At 43.2% G+C, this 14,430-nt stretch overlaps 1 protein-coding gene across 2 annotated transcripts in view; it reads right to left on the reverse strand.

Moving 5' to 3' along the window:
• Positions 1–14,430, reverse strand: part of DROSHA (drosha ribonuclease III) — a 604,359-nt gene that overhangs the window by 77,817 nt on the left and 512,112 nt on the right. For both annotated transcript variants that reach the window (XM_063922973.1, XM_063922974.1), the window contains one exon: positions 10,797–10,954. In XM_063922973.1, coding sequence (XP_063779043.1) covers positions 10,797–10,954 — 158 coding nt within the window. The remainder of the gene's footprint in view (positions 1–10,796; positions 10,955–14,430) is intronic.

Raw genomic sequence — 14,430 nt, forward strand, 5'->3', positions numbered from 1 at the left:
GCCACTTCCGTCATTGCCCTCCTGCTTCTTGTGCCGCCCTATCTGTTTACGTGGGCGACTGCCGTGATGTTGTCCGACTGGATCAATACTGGCTGACCCTGAAGCAGAGGCCTTGCCTGACTTAGGGCATTGTAAATGGCCCTTAGTTCCAGGATATTTATGTGAAGTGACGTTTCCATGCTTGACCACAAGCCCTGGAAATTTTTTCCCTGTGTGACTGCTCCCCAGCCTCTCAGGCTGGCATCCGTGGTCACCAGGACCCAATCCTGAATGCCGAATCTGCGGCCCTCTAGGAGATGAGCACTCTGTAACCACCACAGGAGAGACACCCTTGTCCTTGGAGACAGGGTTATCCGCTGATGCATGTGAAGATGCGATCCGGACCATTTGTCTAGCAGATCCAACTGAAAAGTTCTTGCGTGGAATCTGCCGAATGGAATCGCTTCGTAAGAAGCCACCATCTTTCCCAGGACCCTTGTGCACTGATGCACTGACACCTGGCCTGGTCTTAGGAGTTTCCTGACTAGGTCGGATAACTCCCTGGCTTTCTCTTCCGGGAGAAACACCTTTTTCTGTACTGTGTCCAGAATCATCCCTAGGAACAGCAGACGTGTCGTCGGAATCAGCTGCGATTTTGGTATATTTAGAATCCATCCGTGCTGTCGTAGTACTATTTGAGATAGTGCTACTCCGACCTCTAACTGTTCTCTGGACCGTGCCCTTATCAGGAGATCGTCCAAGTAAGGGATAATTAAGACGCCTTTTCTTCGAAGAAGAATCATCATTTCGGCCATTACCTTGGTAAAGACCCGGGGTGCCGTGGACAATCCAAACGGCAGCGTCTGAAACTGATAGTGACAGTTCTGTACCACAAACCTGAGGTACCCTTGGTGAGAAGGGCAAATTGGGACATGGAGGTAAGCATCCTTGATGTCCAGAGACACCATGTAGTCCCCTTCTTCCAGGTTCGCTATCACTGCTCTGAGTGACTCCATCTTGAACTTGAACCTTTTTATGTAAGTGTTCAAGGCTTTCAGATTTAAAATGGGTCTCACCGAGCCGTCCGGCTTCGGTACCACAAACAGCGTGGAGTAATACCCCTTTCCCTGTTGTAGGAGGGGTACCTTGATTATCACTTGCTGGGAATACAGCTTGTGAATGGCTTCCAATACCGCCTCCCTGTCGGGGGTAGACGTTGGTAAAGCAGACTTCAGGAACCGGCGAGGGGGAGACGTCTCGAATTCCAATTTGTACCCCTGAGATACCACCTGCAGGATCCAGGGGTCCACTTGCGAGTGAGCCCACTGCGCGCTGAAAATCTTGAGACGGGCCCCCACCGTGCCTGAGTTCGCTTGTAAGGCCCCAGCGTCATGCTGAGGACTTGGCAGAAGCGGGGGAGGGCTTCTGTTCGTGGGAAGAAGCTGTCTGTTGCAGTCTTTTTCCCCTTCCTCTGCCCCGGGGCAGATATGAGTGGCCTTTTGCCCGCTTGCCCTTATGGGGACGAAAGGACTGAGCCTGAAAAGACGGTATCTTTTTCTGCTGCGAGGTGACTTGGGGTAAAAAGGTGGATTTCCCAGCCGTTGCCGTGGCCACCAGGTCCGATAGACCGCCCCCAAATAACTCCTCCCCTTTATACGGCAATACTTCCATATGCCGTTTGGAATCCGCATCCCCTGACCACTGTCGCGTCCATAATCCTCTTCTGGCAGAAATGGACATCGCACTTACTCTTGATGCCAGAGTGCAAATGTCTCTCTGTGCATCTCGCATATATAGGAATGCATCCTTTAAATGCTCTATAGTCAATAATATATTGTCCCTGTCCAGGGTATCAATATTTTCAGTCAGGGAATCCGACCAAGCCACCCCAGCACTGCACATCCAGGCTGAGGCGATTGCTGGTCGCAGTATAACACCAGTATGTGTGTATATACTTTTAAGGATATTTTCCAGCCTCCTATCTGCTGGCTCCTTAAGGGCGGCCGTTTCTGGAGACGGTAACGCCACTTGTTTTGATAAGCGTGTAAGCGCCTTATCTACCCTAGGGGGTGTTTCCCAACGAGCCCTAACCTCTGGTGGGAAGGGATATAGTGCCAATAATTTTTTAGAAATTAGCAATTTTTTGTCGGGGGTAACCCACGCTTCATCACACACTTCATTCAATTCATCTGATTCAGGAAAAATTACGGGTAGTTTTTTCACACCCCACATAATACCCCTTTTCGTGGTACTTGCAGTATCAGAGATGTGCAAAACCTCCTTCATTGCCGTGATCATGTAACGTGTGGCCCTACTGGAAAATACGTTTGTTTCTTCACCGTCAACACTGGAGTCAGTGTCTGTGTCTGGGTCCGTGTCGACCCACTGAGGTAACGGGCGTTTTATAGCCCCTGACGGTGTTTGAGACGCCTGGACAGGCACTAACTGAGCTGCCGGCTGTCTCATGTCGTCAACAGTTTTCTGTAACGTGCCGACACTGTCACGTAATTCCTTAATTACGGCCATCCATTCAGGTGTCGACTCCCTAGGGGGTGACATCACCATTATAGGCAATTGCTCCGCCTCCACATCATTTTCCTCCTCATACATGTCGACACACACGTACCGACACCCAGCACACACACAGGGAATGCTCTGATAGAGGACAGGACCCCACTTAGCCCCTTGGGGAGACAGAGGGAGAGTTTGCCAGCACACACCAGAGCGCTATATATGTATAGGGACAACCTTACAATAAGTGTCTATCCCTTATAGCTGCTTATATCTGTTATTTTGCCAAATAAGTGCCCCCCTCTCTTTTTTACCCTGTTTCTGTAGTGCAGGATGCAGGGGAGATTCTGGGAGCCTTCCTACCAGCGGAGCTGTGTGGGAAAAATGGCGCTGTGTGCTGAGGAGATAGGCCCCGCCCCCTTCACGGCGGGCTCTTCTCCCGCTTTTTTCAGGAAAACTGGCAGGGGTTAAATACATCCATATAGCCCAGGAGCTATATGTGATGTATTTTTTGCCAAATAAGGTAAATTCATTGCTTCCCAGGGCGCCCCCCCCCAGCGCCCTGCACCCTCAGTGACCGAAGTGTGAAGTGTGCTGAGAGCAATGGCGCACAGCTGCAGTGCTGTGCGCTACCTTATGAAGACAGGAAAGTCTTCTGCCGCCGATTTATGGACCTCTTCTTGCTTCAGCATCTGTAAGGGGGCCGGCGGCGCGGCTCCGGGACCCATCCATGGCTGGGCCTGTGATCGTCCCTCTGGAGCTAATGTCCAGTAGCCAAGAAGCCCAATCCACTCTGCACGCAGGTGAGTTCGCTTCTTCTCCCCTTAGTCCCACGCTGCAGTGAGCCTGTTGCCAGCAGGACTCACTGAAAATAAAAAAAAACCTAAGTATACTTTTACTTCTAAGCAGCTCAGGAGAGCCACCTAGATTGCACCCTTCTCGGCCGGGCACAAAGATCTAACTGAGGCTTGGAGGAGGGTCATAGGGGGAGGAGCCAGTGCACACCAGCTAGTCCTAAAGCTTTTACTTTGTGCCCAGTCTCCTGCGGAGCCGCTATTCCCCATGGTCCTTTCGGAGTCCCCAGCATCCACTAGGACGATAGAGAAATATATATATATATATATATATATATCTCTTAAGACAGCATCTTTAATATATATATATATATATATCTCTATATATACCTATATATATATATATATATATATATATATATATATATCTACATACTAGGGTCTCAATCTCTGCTGATAAGGTACCCGTCCACGCTGCCACAGCGCTATAAACCCATGCCGACACAATCGCCGGTCTGAGTAGTGTACCAGAATGTGCACGCTATCTGCAGGATCCCTGAGAACAGCAGTTACGTCAGGGCTACCTTTTGGGCAAACGTGACACCCTAGGGGAAGATTCCCATCCTATCCTGGCCCTAGTGGGGAAGGGATACTGCTTGAGAATTCTTTGTGGGAAACTGCAGTCTCTTGTCTGGAGATTCCCGCTCTTTTTCATCATGAGAGGAGGGAAATTTACCTCAGCTTTCTTCCCCTTAAACATGTGTACCCTTGTGTCAGGGACAGATGAGTCATCAGTGATATGCAAATCATCTTTTATTACAATAATCATATATTGAATACTTTTCTGCCATTTTGGCTGTAACTTTGCATTATCGTAGTCGACACTGGAGTCAACCTCCGTGTCGATATCAGTGTTTATTATTTTGGATAGTGAGCATTGAGAGACTCTGAAGGTCTCTGCGACATAGGGACAGACATGGGTAGATTTCCTGTCTGTTCTCTAATCTTTTGTGCAATAAATTCACCTTAGCACTTAATTACACATATCCAAACAGGTGTTGTCGACGGAGACACCCTCACACACACATATTTGCTCTATCTCCTCCTTAGGGGAGCCTTTTACCTCAGACATGTCGACACACACGTACATGTTAACCCAGTAGCTGCTGTTTATATTGATTTTTGCGCCTAATTATGTGCCCCCCTTCTCTTTTTACCCTCTTCAACCGTGTAACTGCAGGGGAGAGACTGGGGAGCTTCCTCTCAGCGGTGCTGTGGAATAAAAACATGGCGCTGGTGAGTGCTGATGAGGAAGCCCGCCCCCTCGACGGCGGGCTTCTGTCCCGCTTTCATGTACAATTTTGGCGGCGGCTCATACATATATACAGTGCCCAACTGTATATTATGCAAACTTTTGCCAAAGAGGTCTCTAATTGCTACCCAGGGCGCCCCCCCCCTGCGCCCTGCACCCTACAGTGACCGGAGTATGTGGGTTTAATGTGGGAGCAATGGCGCACAGCTGCAGTGCAGTGCGCTACCTCAGTGAAGACTGGAGCCTTCTGCCGCCGATTTCGAAGTCTTCTTGCTTCTTTCACCGGCTTCTGTCTTCCGGCTCTGCGAGGGGGACGGCGGCGCGGCTCCGGGATCGGACGACAAAGGGTGAGATCCTGTGTATGATCCCTCTGGAGCTAATGGTGTCCAGTAGCCTAAGAAGCAGGACCTATCTTCAGTGAGTAGGGCTGCTTCTCTCCCCTCAGTCCCACGCTGCAGAGAGTCTGTTGCCAGCAGATCTCTCTGAAAATAAAAAAACCTAACAAAATACTTTCTTATAGCAAGCTCAGGAGAGCTCACCAAGTAGCACCCAGCTCATCCGGGCACAGATTCAAACTGAGGTCCGGAGGAGGGACATAGAGGGAGGAGCCAGAGCACACCAGTATCCAAATTCTTTCTTAAAGTGCCCTGTCTCCTGAGGAGCCCGTCTATTCCCCATGGTCCTTACGGAGTCCCCAGCATCCACTAGGACGCTAGAGAAAGACCATTTTTGTAAATAAAAACCGCTATACTGAATGTTGGCACAGTGACTTCTGATGCAGAATCTAGGGAGCTAGGCGAAAAGTCTGCTCACCATTGCTGGGTCACAAACCTGACACCAGCAATTTCAAAATGCTTGCACATGTCAGTTCAAACCTGATCGCATCAGTGTGTAATGGCACAGCGGGGTAGAATGTGGATACAGGAATGTACTGTCTACTAGAAACATTATTACGCCAACAATTAGATTTAGACAAGGGACTTATCTGTAAAGCAGCAGGTGTATTCTGCACATTTACCACAACTCAAAAAACATCAAACAAAAAGCTCCATAAAGGTGTCCTTATATCTTACACACTATCTGCACATTATAAATCAAGCAAACATTTTGGTGCAATATACATAAACTTAAAATTGCAAACCTACAAGTATTGTAGTAAAAAAGAAAAACAGAAAGTTTCTGAAAGGTGTGAGAATTATAAAACCTCAGAAACTGGTGCAGGCAGGCACTTACAATGTAAAAAAAACCACATTTGCTTAAAAGTAATCCATGAGGGATGGCAACTTTCTTTCCTTTCTTGTATCAAAGATATAGGAACAAAAAACAAACAAACAAAAAAAAAAAACAAAGTAAGAAGACCAAATGTACACAAAAAAGAATCTTAAGGGGGTTACACATGTAGCGACGTGTGCTTAATTTCTAAGCAATCTGACTATATTGCTTAGAAATTAAGCACACACCGCTCAGAGTGTAGGGGTGCCGGCGACAACGATGCGCGGCACCGCACGGCGCTATCGCCGGCTCTAGATTTGGCAGCATGCATGCCAGATCAAGTCAGATTGCTCATTTCACCGCTGGGTGAAGTGAGCGTTTATTTTTATTTTTCCCTGTGCTACATCGCTCAGTACACATCTCTGGGAGAAATTTCTACATGTGTAACCCCCTTTAGTGAACAGTAAAATCAATATAATTAAATTCATAAAAAATTATATATATTTATATATATATATATATATATATATATATATATAAAAATTGTTCTAGTCACCATGATAGAGTATATGGACCATAAAACAAAGGTTATTTTGCATTCATTTATTCACAATTAATGTAATCATTCTTAAAACTATATTAAAAAAAATATTCATAAAATATTCATACAGTATAGCCAATGAATATGTATCTTATGGAATGCATATAATGTTCAAACAATATTATTCAGACACCAGACAGACAATGCCATCTATCTAATCATTCACCTTAGTAACTGTAGCTAAGTTCAAATTCACATTAAGAATGTACTTTTATCATAAAGTTCACTATTCTAATTTAGAAGCAACATAATCCATCTCCGAACATGAAAACTGAGCAAATGTAAAACAAGAGGAAAAAAGTCAAATTTCAAGACAGTATTACCTCTTTCATACCAAAATCATGGGTCCAGCTTGGGTCACTGAACCAGGGGTTTCAAGCAGTTTCACAGAGGCTTGAAACCCGTTCACACCACAGGCTGGACCAGAGTAATTGCTGGAGCTCCTCCTCTGCCAGCGACATCATCTTCAAGTGCTGGTGAGCTGGCTTTCAGAGTGTTAACGGAAGTCTGTTTTGCTAACCAGGGTTATCCGTATATACTGCCCCTTAACCAGGATATTTCCCGGGACCAACCCCGATTGCTACCTGAGTTGGATTCCCTGGGTTATTTTTCTGGTACCCTTTCACACCGAGTCGCAACGTGGGTGAACATGGCAATAACCCAAGTTTTTTGCAGCGGTGTTAGAGGGGTATATGTTATCAGTTCTGAGTGGGTCTGGAGTCCTGGTGAGCAATATTCCTTGCAAGATGTCCAGTCTTCACAGTAAAGACTGGGTAGGGTCCAAAAGATCCAGTGTGCTGGTGCCTAGTAATGCCACAATAGAATCAAGGCCACACAAAGATGTCCAAAGGTGGATAAGTGGAGTCAGCAACATAACACATTTTGTTATGCGTCATTATGGGATGAAGGTGTACATTACACAGCTATTATATAGGGTGTGAAACAGAAGATAGACATTAAATAGGTTGACAGTCATTAGGTAGACAGCATTAGGTCGACAGACAAAATGTTGACTGGGTCAAAAGGCTGACCGTCAAAAAGGTCGACATAAAAAAAGTTGACACAAATAAAGTTAATTTGTTTTTATGTTATTTTGTGTTTTTAAACATATTTTACCCAAATTTGTGAAATGCGGCCCCTCACAGGCTCTCTTTGAGCTAGGCAAAAGGTACTCAAGGTAATACTGTAGTTTGTGATATGATTAGTAAAAGCAACAAAAGTTGTAAAAACATAGCAAAACCCTAAAAAAAAAATGTGTCGACCATACTGTATGTGTGTAGACCTTTCTCATGTTGACCTTTTGACTGTCACCTCCCATACTATACTGTAAAGACTGAATATCTTGCAAGGAATTTTGCTAACAAGGACTCCAGACACTCACAGGATTGGTAACATACTATCTTGAAATTGCTGCTATATGACATTTACATAATCCATTTTCTGAGCTGGTTTATTTTTCTGCTATATCTGCCTGACACAAGTGAGGTCTATTATTACAGCTGTAGGATTTTATGCTATATTCATATTGTGAATTGAAACTTAGCTAGTTACTAAAGTGAATAATCAGACTGATGAAATTGGCTATTTAGGGTCTAAATTATGTTTGAATATTATATGCATTTTGTAATATGTGTCACTGACTGATTTTAATAATTTTTTTTATTAATTAATATATTAATGGAATAACATTGTTTTATGGTCAGCATACATTATCAGTGGTAAATATATCAGTTTTTACAATTTCTATGATTTATTTACTTAAATCGGTGTTGTTCTTTAAAGCTGGGTAAACACTACTAAACGATTTGCTCCATAACCGATAACATCAGTGTTTGTCCTTGAACTCTTGGGCAAACGACATACTGCATACACACCTCACAATATCGCTAACAATATCATTCAGTGACATCACCCTGCCACAACCCCGAACATGCAATTTCTGATGATATCGTCAGATTGACCTGCATGTTCGAATGATAGGTGATATCGTTAACAACACGCGGGGGTGCGCAAGGTTAAAGATATTGTGCGGACACACTGGACGACTGTTCTTATTGATGTGTCGTTATCGTCCACATTGTTCAAAAAAATCGTCCAGTGTGGGTGGGGCTTAAGCATTACTTCATTTTGTTACATTTGGTCATTTTTTTAATTTGTGCATATAGATGTGTCTTCCAACACCGTTCTCTTGTGTGCCATATTGCATGTGATGCCTGGTGACCCTTGGGTAGAGATTCCCGAACTGTGCATTTTCCTCAATTTTGTATCTTTCCCCCAGTTTTGTGTCTTATTGTGCATATAGTGTACTAGGTACGTAGGATTTCTATTTATTTCTTTGTTGCAAAGGATTTGGTATGAAGCCACAGAAAAGGTATAACAATGCATAAAGCAGGTCACTCGTATTGGCCTTGTCTTTTACCTTTTCTCTATTTCGCATCTTTGTTTGTTTATAGTGTACTAGATACTTAGTATTAGGGTTTTGGCTAGCTGAAAAATCTGTATTCTCTCTTCCAATTACGGTTTTCTGACAGTTTCAACAGAATTTTAAATTCTGCTCTTTCGATACACTGACTAGTTAGTGCTCTGGACATACTTTTACCCACGCTATGGTCCTGAGTCAGAGTTGCTGCCACAACTGCTAGTTTAAGCATTCCCATGTGTACACGTGTGAAGCAGACTCTGTGAAATGCCCACTTCACTACTGCAAGTCCTTCTATCTTTGCTAAGTAGTACTCAACTGTGTGCGGAACCGCAACTGCAGTTTGCTAGTGTGCAGTAAGGGTTTCCATAGACTTTCGCACATGTGCAGAAGAAAAACATTGGAATTGCGTACAATTCTAAATTAAAACCTATATGAGTAGGCTGAAGATTCTACTTCCATCATTTAGGGGTCTTCTGTATTTATCATACCCTTTCGAAATGAACTATGTTTCCCTAAAATGTATTAAGAGGATACCTCAACAGATATCTCTTAGTTAGCAAAAGGAAGGTTCCGAAAAGCTGACTTTTTCCTCTTCATTCCCCTCAGAGTAATGGCTGCACATCCGCAGTAACTCTGTCAGGTACAAGCCAGGGGGTAATAACAGCATACAGGAAGAGCTCCCTGGAACCTCTGTCCCGGCACATAATTATTGAAACATTACCCCAATCATTAACTCCTTATTTCAGAAATAAAAAAAAATGATACTTATTGAGGTATTTTTGAGGGTTTTATAATTATACCCCGTACACTGGTGCAAAGAGGGTGAATGTTCAGACATCTAAAGGGAGATGTATTTATTAGTAAAATACTGCTAATAGTAAATGCTCCTTTTACAAAGTGACTAAAGTACAACAAAATGTAACAAAACTTTTGCAGTGAGGTGGTTATTGCATACTGGACGGTGTAATGGTTAGCATTACTGCCTCACAGCAATTAGGTCATGCGTTAAATTCCCACCATGGCCCTTACTGTGTGGAGTTTGTACATTCTCTCCGTGCTTGCGTGGGTTTCCTCCAGGTGCTCCGGTTTTCTTCCACAATCCCAAACTATACTGATAGGTTAATTGGCTCCCAACAAAATTAACCATAGCGTGAATGTGTGTGTGTGTGTGTGTGTGTGTGTGTGTGTGTGTACATATGTGGCAGGGTATAGATTGTAAGCTCCACTGAGGCAGAGACTGATGTGAATGGCCAAATATTTTCTGTACAGCTCTGCAGAACATGTGTGCACTATATAAATAACTGGCAATAAATAAATAATAATACCTTTCAACATTAGCAAATACTAAACAAGGACACAAGTGCAGCATGCTGTGGAATGTGTCACATCATACTGCGTGTGCTTAGCACCTAAAAAGTGTTGGACCGCACTTCCACAACATTGTATTGCTGTATGCACTTGAAGTGTCTGCCTCATATTCTGGTGGCAGGTTAAATACCTGCTGCAAAGGGAACTGAAATGGTGTGCAGAGTTTATATGTTCTCTCAAAATTTATTTGTGTTTCTCCCAGGTACTACAGTTTCCTCCCACTCTGCAAAGACATACCGGTAGGTGGCGTCTGATGAATACAGACCATAATCTTTCGGTATGTGGGGTAAGGAATACAGACAATAAACTCCAATAGTGAAAGAACTGATGTGAATGATTACAGCATTTAAGTGAGCAAAAGATGGCTGCCCAATAATGTTAAGTGTTTTGGGTCCAATTGAGAGAAAGGTGCAATATAAACAAAGAATTATTATCACTGCAAACAATATACACAGAAATCTACTCTTTCCCCCAGCAGTGGTACAATGCATTTCTCTCCATGTGTGTTTGCTTACTATTATTCACTCTGCACAAAAATTGATACTCTGTGTATGACGCAACAAGAAAACAAATAAAGAGATCATATTCTTTACTTACAAGGTCAAATGGTTAAATCCCACTGTTCTCAAGGTGAAAGCTCGAGCCAGAAGCCGTATGTGTGTAAAGTTAACGCCAATTGCCTCTTCAAAACTTGTCAGCTTCTTCAGAACCGGTGATGTCTCAATCAATTGTCGATCAGTGTTAGACTCCTGGAGCTGACAAAAAAGAAGTTAAAGTTCTTAGACAAACTGCTCACTGCAGACACTTACATACATTGTTGATTTTTTTTTGCTACTATAACAAATGAAATAAGTATGTTTATATTACACAGAAAAAAAGCAATAAACTGTCAGGCTTAGTTCATCCTGGGCTGTTTTATCAATTGAGACCACAGAAATAATCCATTTCCTTGTGCTGCCTGTCGTGCCTAGCAATGGATCACCTACATTGCTTATTTTCTTTCATTTGGAAGTTATTCTTATCATAAAAAGTGGCCCTATTAAGCATCAGATGACACCCTGCTAGACTCACTCCTCTATTTTGCATAGACAGTTGTCATAATTCTCCCAGCTAGTTTATGCGAGTGAAAGTAAAGCAGAATGAGAGGAGCGCACAGAATAGGAAAATGAAAATGGAACGCCATGTTTATGACTCTGAATAAATTAAATTTATCGTCAAATAAAATACAAAAATGAATCAGTAATAAGCAACATAAATTTACTCAAATACAATGACACTAAATGTGTGCGCTTGCCAATGTATATAAATCCCAGAAGTCTGATTTTCCTTTTCTCATTTAAATCCTTGTGGGAAAATGGTTAAAAAGTCATGCTAATCATAATATGCTAACATGAGGACACTTCATTGATTTACTGTAACAGGACCCAGCAATGCAGGAATACGTCATTTCATTATTTGCACCATCAATTATTTTTATTCATGAGGAGAAAAGATCCAAAGCACAATTCAAGAAGTTTATGAAAAAATAAAACAAAGTAGCATGTAATGTTATAAGCCCCCCACCACACCAAAAAGAAAAAGTTTCTTTTTAGACAACATAATCTTTACAGTGTTAAATTACAAAGGTCCTGATTCTTAGTAGTATGCGAATGCTTCCACAGATGCGATTTTTGACCCAGAGGACGTACGAAATTATGCTAATGAAACAACCACCAGGACTTGTATAGAGACACCCACTGGAGCCTTTGCGCCTGCCCGCAATCCGGGAAACATCGAGATCCTGTACAGCGGCCATTCTGAGTGACCATAGACTTACTTGTGTCTATGGTCACTCAGGATCGCAGTCAGCGGCTGATACATGCTCCAAAAACTGTCCCAACACGCCTGCGATTTTGCATCTACTCCCCATTACCTCCCCCAAAATGCAAACTCCTTGTCAATCACAAGTGAATGAATCATCACTGAGAACGTAATTGCAATTCATTGCGTCAGACCCAATATACTCCTCATTTAGTCTGAAAACACGTTTCACTTGATGCAAATATACAAAAATGGAAGAAGTGGTTGTAAAGTGCGCAATAAAGGTCTAAAGATCAGCCCAGAGGTAATAAAAGAAGTTTCACCTACTTCACAAATATCACAGTATACCAAAATATTAATATTCCCCTTTGGCGCTCCTTGGATCTAACATGTCATGTATCGGGATATCTTCAATATCACAACCTATATAATGTAGTTTGATGTTCCTCAAATGATGAGGGACAACAAGAATACAAAGAGAAAGAAAAAAAAAACACAATAGTGTAGAAGTCCTTTTTGAGAACTGTGCAGGAGTACTGTTTTCAATGCATCTCACTCACAATGTTTTCCAGAAAAAACAGGCACATAAGGGTTTTCTTTATAATGTAGATTTTCTCTAGATGAATCCACAAGTAGTCAGAGAGCCTTTTTCCACCTTTGTCCCAAAAGTATATGTCAAGGTACCTCCAACATAGGGACAATAAAGAGAAGAAGGCGATAGTGCAATAATCCCTTTGACAGATAAATATTTATTTTTCTACAAATGCACTCACATGATAAAAGAAAATAAAAGCATATCACACAGCGTTGTCCCAAATTTCCCACACAGAAGTCCACACTGGCTAGCTGAGAAGATGATAAAACAGCAGGTACAGTCAGAGTTCCGGCTACTCACGGCTCCCCTCCAGGTGGAATAGTAAAGGAATGGAAGGACAACGTCAGCATGCAAAGACCAGTCCGCTTAACGCGTTTCGGTTATTACCTTTTTCAAAAGCGGATAGTCCATCCAAAAAAGTCCTCCCCTTTTAAACAACACAAACAACCCAGATAAGAAACAGGTGGTGACCAATTTTTTCAAACCGCACCGCCTCCCGTGCTTCCGCGATCACCACTTCCGGCGGCTTCCGGTCACGTGATGTCGCGTCTTGACAGGACCTTCATACGGCTGGTGTGCGCTGATTTCTTCCTGTTGCCTTGCGGGCCAGGATGCGTTCCACCAGACGTCACTTCCGGTCATGTGATATCGCGTCTTTACATAACTTTCATACGGTTGGTGTACGCTGATTTCTTCCTGTTGCCATGCGGGCCAGGATGCGTTCCACCAGGCGGCATATCAATTCCGGTCACATAATATGGGTGACAAAGCTTCTTGAAGCTAATAATAGGATTACGGGGATCAACGGATAATAACACCATTTTTTGAAGATATAAAACAGAAAGCAAAAATTAGTCTAAGTAAAAGATCACTAAAACACACTTACTATTAAAAATAAAGTGCATTTCATAATTTCCAGAAATAACAATTAGTTTTCATTCAAATTATGACATTAACTGAATTACATCAATCAATGACCATATTAAACACAATAAATAGACAAATAAAGAATAATCAATTTAAAAACCACTTCAATTCAAATTCTCCATTGAGTCCCTGTGGAACCAATGTCTTCAAATTGAAGATCCACCTCATCTCAGACTTAGCCAACCTAGTTTCAATGTTCTTATTTTTCCATGTGCCTTTTATCTGCTCAATTCCCCAGAAGTTCTTAATCTCACATTCTTTTGAACTATGTACTTGATTGAAGTGCATAGAGAGGGTATGATTTTCTAGACCCTTCCTAATATTGTACACATGTTCACATAAGCGGGTTTTTAGCATTCTTGTTGTTTCTCTGACGTCCTAAGTGGATGCTGGGACTCCGTAAGGACCATTGGGGGGGGGGGGGGGGGGGGGGGGGGGGTTAGCGGCTCCGCAGGAGACTGGGCACAACTAAAAGAAAGCTTTTGGTCTAACTGGTGTGCACTGGCTCCTCCCTCTATGACCCTCCTCCAGACTTCAGTTAGAATCTTGTGCCCGGCTGAGCTGGATGCACACTAGGGGCTCTCCTGGGCTCCTAGAAAAGAAAGTATATTTTAGGTTTTTTATTTTCAGTGAGATCTGCTGGCAACAGACTCACTGCTACGAGGGACTAAGGGGAGAAGAAGCGAACCTACCTGCTTGCAGCTAGCTTGGGCTTCTTAGGCTACTGGACACCATTAGCTCCAGAGGGATCGAACACAGGGCCCGACGTCGATCGTCCGGTCCCGGAGCCGCGCCGCCGTCCCCCTTACAGAGCCAGAAGCATGAAGATGGTCCTGAAAATCGGCGGCAGAAGACTTCAGTCTTCAACAAGGTAGCGCACAGCACTGCAGCTGTGCGCCATTGCTCCTC

The sequence above is a fragment of the Pseudophryne corroboree genome, chromosome 5 (genome assembly GCF_028390025.1).
Source record: "Pseudophryne corroboree isolate aPseCor3 chromosome 5, aPseCor3.hap2, whole genome shotgun sequence".
In the NCBI taxonomy this organism is placed as follows: Eukaryota; Metazoa; Chordata; class Amphibia; order Anura; family Myobatrachidae; genus Pseudophryne; species Pseudophryne corroboree.